General features: G+C 45.8%; 1 protein-coding gene across 1 annotated transcript; it reads left to right on the top strand.

The window, feature by feature from the left end:
- The first annotated feature begins 1,957 nt into the window (after positions 1–1,957).
- On the top strand, positions 1,958–4,668 carry ddx28 (DEAD (Asp-Glu-Ala-Asp) box polypeptide 28). The gene has a single exon (XM_084337808.1). The coding sequence runs from the start codon at positions 2,016–2,018 to the stop codon at positions 3,708–3,710; it is 1,695 nt and encodes a 564-aa protein (XP_084193934.1). The 5' UTR covers positions 1,958–2,015; the 3' UTR covers positions 3,711–4,668.
- Positions 4,669–5,012: the final 344 nt, after the last annotated feature.

Below are 5,012 nucleotides of genomic sequence, written 5' to 3'. Positions count from 1 at the left end.
TGGACAAGTAGTTGCGAATGGGGGGGGGGGGGGGGGGGGCGGGGTTCGTCTCGTTTACATAGGTACATTATACATAGACAGTAATGTTACATCTAGACATGTAATAATAGAGTAAACTTGTACCCATACAGTGTTACATCTAGACATACCAGATCTAGTAATAATAGAGTAAACTTAACTTTCGTCTCAGACTCTCAGTAACAATGTTCATAAAGTGTTGAGTGCTACAGTGTAGGTTAGTTTATTAGGACAATTCCACCATTGTGGGGCAAGGACTAAGAATAGGCGACTTCTCTTTGATGACCCGACTTCTCTTTGATGACCCTCCCGGAGCTTGGATAGGAGTAGGAATAAACTGTACATATACAGCACTGTTTGAACCTGGCACACAACATACTTGATTGATTGATTGATTGAAAAGTTTATTAACAGATTGCAGAATGGGTACAGTACAGTACATCTCAATACATACAATTGTTAAGGGGATGCAGACCTGAGAAAGACTTTCGTCTTGTTTACATCAGGGTCCCCCATTTTCAATTCATCATAACATATATGACATACATGACATACAGATAGACAGTACTGCTACATCTATACATTTATGACATATCAGATTTGCAAATACAGTACCGTTTGTGATACAAAAGTGTCCAGAAAAGGAGTGTATATACATTTGGCGTAGAAACTGTACATTGGAGGAGGTTGGTGGGGTGGGGTTGGGTGGGTTGGGTGAGGGCTGTACATTGGAGGTGGGGGGGGGGGGGGTTGGGTAGGGGACACACACACATTTTACACTGTACATTGGAATATTGACAAAGCCTTACTTGGTCATTTACTGTACAACTAGGTTAGGACATTTGTAGGGGCCAGTTTCGAATTGCAGTCTCACGTAGGTGTTTTTTGAGAGTGTTTTTGAAAGTGGGTAGTGATTCACATTCCTTTACAGCTTTGGGTAGGGCGTTCCACATTGATGTGGCATAATTGCGAAACGTGTTTAGTCCCTTGTTTGAGCCGAATCTGGGTTTAACATGATTTGTGGAGCTCCCTCTGGTGTTGTGATCGTGGTATTCACTGACCTTTGGGAAGTATTTTGACATGTACATGGGTACCTTGGTCGCGTAGTGTATCTTGTAGACCAGGCCCATTGCAAGTTGCTGTACTCTGTCGTCTACTTCACATGTCATTTAGGCGGGATGACTAAATAACAGCTATAGTCAGAGAACACCCTGGAGTGTGTGTGTGTGTGTGTGTGTGTCCACCCATGTACATGCAGGTGAGTTAAAGGAGAAATGTAGGTGTCATGGGGGGGGGGGGGGGGTACAGGTATGGACAGGGTAATAGTAGAAAGACATAAATACAGGCAATAAAATGTCATCTGAATATAAAAAATATGAGAAAAATAAACAGTATTATTCAGGCGAGGGTCTGTACCCTAACTGGCATGATATACATTATAGGTGCTGCAGGTTTTGGTGGTTAAGAGTCAGACACAGTTAGCAGTCAGACATTCCTAATAGTCGTGCAGCCATTAGTTCTCCAGCTGCTGGCAGCAGCATCTTTGAGGGAACAAAGTGACAACTAAACACACATCCTCCAACTGTTGACACACTGACTCTATTATTACATGTCTAGATGTAACATTACTGTCTATGTATAATGTACCTATGTAAACGAGACGAACCCCGCCCCCCCCCCCCCCCCCCCCCCCCCCCCCCCCCCCCCCCCCCCCCCCATTCGCAACTACTTGTCCAGACCACACCCGTCCAGCCTGGCTCTGCGGCTCTGCAGATACCCCCTATTGTCCTGTTCTGCTAGCGCGTCATCATCACTCGCCGAGAAAGCATGGAGATCGTACAGTTTGGTTTAGCTCTTCCTCAGCTGGCATCATTTGCGAGGCTTTTCAACATATGATACGAGTTGCTCAAATATAATGCAGACTAAGTATTGTGTTCCACTGTTCTTTTTGTCTTGAAAGCTAACAGTTGGTTCAGGTAGCGAACCAGTCCATCAAAATGCTAACTGCGAAGGTCGGCTGTGTGGCTAGTATGTTCGCATCGAGGACTTTACCATCACATAACATTTGTTGTTCGTTGCGCTTTCCTGCCTGTGGCTCTATCCGCCTGATTCGTGCGTGTCAAACAGCCACCAAACCCAAAGATGATCTTGTAGTAATTCGTATCCCTCGACATATGCAGATGCAGGTTGAAGATGCTAAGCCGTTGCGAGGCAAGAATAAAGTCAACATCAGCAAGGCTGGGAAGCTCTTGATCACAAGCAAGAATACTCAACTGAACCAATCTTTGGGCTACATACTTGGGAAGTTTGAGCAACCCATTCTCTCCTCCAAAGGATGGAAGCACAGCAAATCATTTGGTGACTACTTCGTTATAAACAACATCAGGACTGTTGCACCCTTTGTCACAGGTAACCAGCAGGACAAAGACGATAAAGAGAGGAAGTCTGTGACATTTCGTGATCTCCACATCTGCAGAGAGCTTGTGGAGGTTTTGAGTAATGCTAACATCACTCATCCCACTACAGTTCAGCTGCAAACCATCCCAAAGGTCCTGAAAGGTCACAATATTCTCTGTGCTGCAGAGACGGGCAGCGGCAAAACACTGAGTTACCTCCTGCCTATCGTTAACAAACTCCAGGCTGAAAATGCATCTGAAGACTACATCAACGCTGCAGCTCAGACTCGCACAGTGATTGTGGTTCCCTCCAGAGAGCTGGCTGACCAGGTCGCCAGTGTGGCTAACACCCTGTGCGCTCCTTTTGGCATGGTGTCGAGGACTTTGGGCGGTGGACGAGGCCTTGGCCAAATCAAAGGGTTCTTTAAGGTGGATTCTCCGGATATTTTGGTGGCCACCCCGGGAGCTTTGGTCAAAGCCCTGCAGAGGAACTACCTGGATCTGGGCGAGCTGACATTCTTTGTTGTGGACGAGGCTGACACAATGTTTGACCCCAGCTTCTCCGGCATGCTGGAGAGCATCCTACTCCAAACCCAAATAGCCAGTGAGCCCTCGGAGACAAAGAGCCCGGGCCATAAAGCACAGCTGCTGGTGGTAGGCGCCACCTTCCCTGGTGGTGTGGGGGAGGTGCTCAGCCAGGTGACTGACCTCGGCAGCATGGTGACCATCAAGAGCAAGATGCTGCACTGCCTCATGCCCCACGTCAAGCAGACCTTTACGAAGGTGAGGGGGGCCGACAAGGTCCTGGAGCTCAACCTGGCCTTGAAGCAGCTCCAACAGGAGAAGGGAGGTGGTGGAGTTCTGGTGTTCTGCAACAAGGCAGTCACCGTCAACTGGCTGGGATATGCTCTGGAGGAGTTGGGGGTGCAGCATGTCCGCCTGCAAGGGGAGATGCCCGCCGCCCTCCGCTCCGGGATCTTCCGGAACTTCCAGAAAGGCGAGGTGGACGTGCTGATCTGCACAGACATCGCCTCGCGCGGCCTGGACACGTCCGGGGTCCGTCTGGTGGTCAACTATGACTTCCCAGAGTCACAGACGGACTACATCCACAGGGCAGGCCGGGTGGGTAGGGCAGGGAGCCTGGAGGACGGGGAGGTACTGAGCTTCATCACCCACCCCTGGGACGTGGAGCTGGTGCAGAAGATTGAGACGGCCGCGCGGAGAAGGACAAGCCTGCCAGGGATGGAGTCGTCTATCCACCAGCCAAAACCCAAAGAAGTGGAACCAGAGGACTAGCGGGTTGTTCCTTTGGCTGTCGGAGACCTTTCCTTTACTGTCATCAAAAGAAGCCCACCTGCTTTTATTATGCAGGGAAAATGTACTTTTATTTACATAAAAGAGTTACCAACTTATTAATGCCAGTATTCATTTTTGTGTTCAATATGTATCTGGACATTGACATGAAAAAGATTATATTCAATAATTAAATAATATTATAATAATAATTGATTGAGATGTATTGTTTATTGGCAGAAATAGAGATTTCACTGGCCTCTGGCTAGTGTTCTTCAATCCAAGCTAGTACAAAATCCACTCGCAAGCCAGAATCTGAACAGGATAATGGTTTTGGTCCTAAAAATGTATTTTCCAAATCACAGTGATTTTCCACTAATAAAGACATTTTTGTCTGGGATTATAGTGTTGCACCTTATAGTTGTTAATAGGTTGGCTTATTTTAAATAAAATAAAATAATACAACTTACTGGATGAGAACTCATTGATTTAGAAGAAACTTTTTCTAAATAAATAAATGTTTTCTTCACCAACAGTGTTTTATAGGCAGTTATCGAGTTAACCCACCTCTGTGTCCATTATGAAAATGTTCGATGGCCTTCTCTGGTTGAAAGGCGTAACTATCACTGGCATTTGTTTATTTTTAAAGCCCCTATTGTTAAACCTCCCCCTTGCACACTGCTGGAACCTATATTCTACACGTTCAAATGGTTGGTTAGGGTTCCTCGAGTTTGCTCTGAACTAGGAAAAACTGTTTTCCTTTTGATGCTTTCAACACTGGGGATGCCTTCCAACTGACTGGAGCTGAACTTGAGGTTCTTCCTCCTTTTGTTTTATTTAAAAGTATGATCTCCGACCACTGTGTGTCGACTTGTAACTGTCTTAGCTGATTGTTTATTGTTTATTCTTATTTATTCTGCCTATATGTATGAAATTGCTGATAAACTGTCTTGTTTTTTAAGCTTGTCGTAAAATCAATTCTTATTGTTTCAAATTGTTAGCAATTTCTTTCATTGAGGCCTACATTTCAATAAGCTGTAATTAAAGGGTAAGTTCACCCCCAGCCCTATTTAGGCAAATTCAATGGAGACACACTCCAGACTGTACAAACCCTGAAATAAACACTGAAACGTACTCCACAGTGCACAACAAAGTAGTTTTCGGTCTTCACACCAGGGGTTGTACAGTACCTACTCCACAGTGCACAACAAAGTAGTTTTCGGTCTTCACACCAGGGGTTGTACAGACTCCAGTGGCTCCAATGATTGTATTTGTTTTGTGGCAAGAACAGCATGGATTGTGCTG

The sequence above is a fragment of the Notolepis coatsorum genome (assembly GCF_963971535.1).
Source record: "Notolepis coatsorum genome assembly, chromosome: 20".
Taxonomy (NCBI): domain Eukaryota; kingdom Metazoa; phylum Chordata; class Actinopteri; order Aulopiformes; family Paralepididae; genus Notolepis; species Notolepis coatsorum.
Note: the sequence above shows the minus strand (reverse complement) of the source record. Positions and strands in the feature narration are given on the sequence as shown.

Bases quoted from the DNA above. Each gene is read 5' to 3' on its own strand.
- ddx28 (XM_084337808.1), top strand. From the start codon at position 2,016: ATGCTAACTGCGAAGGTCGGCTGTGTGGCTAGTATGTTCGCATCGAGG.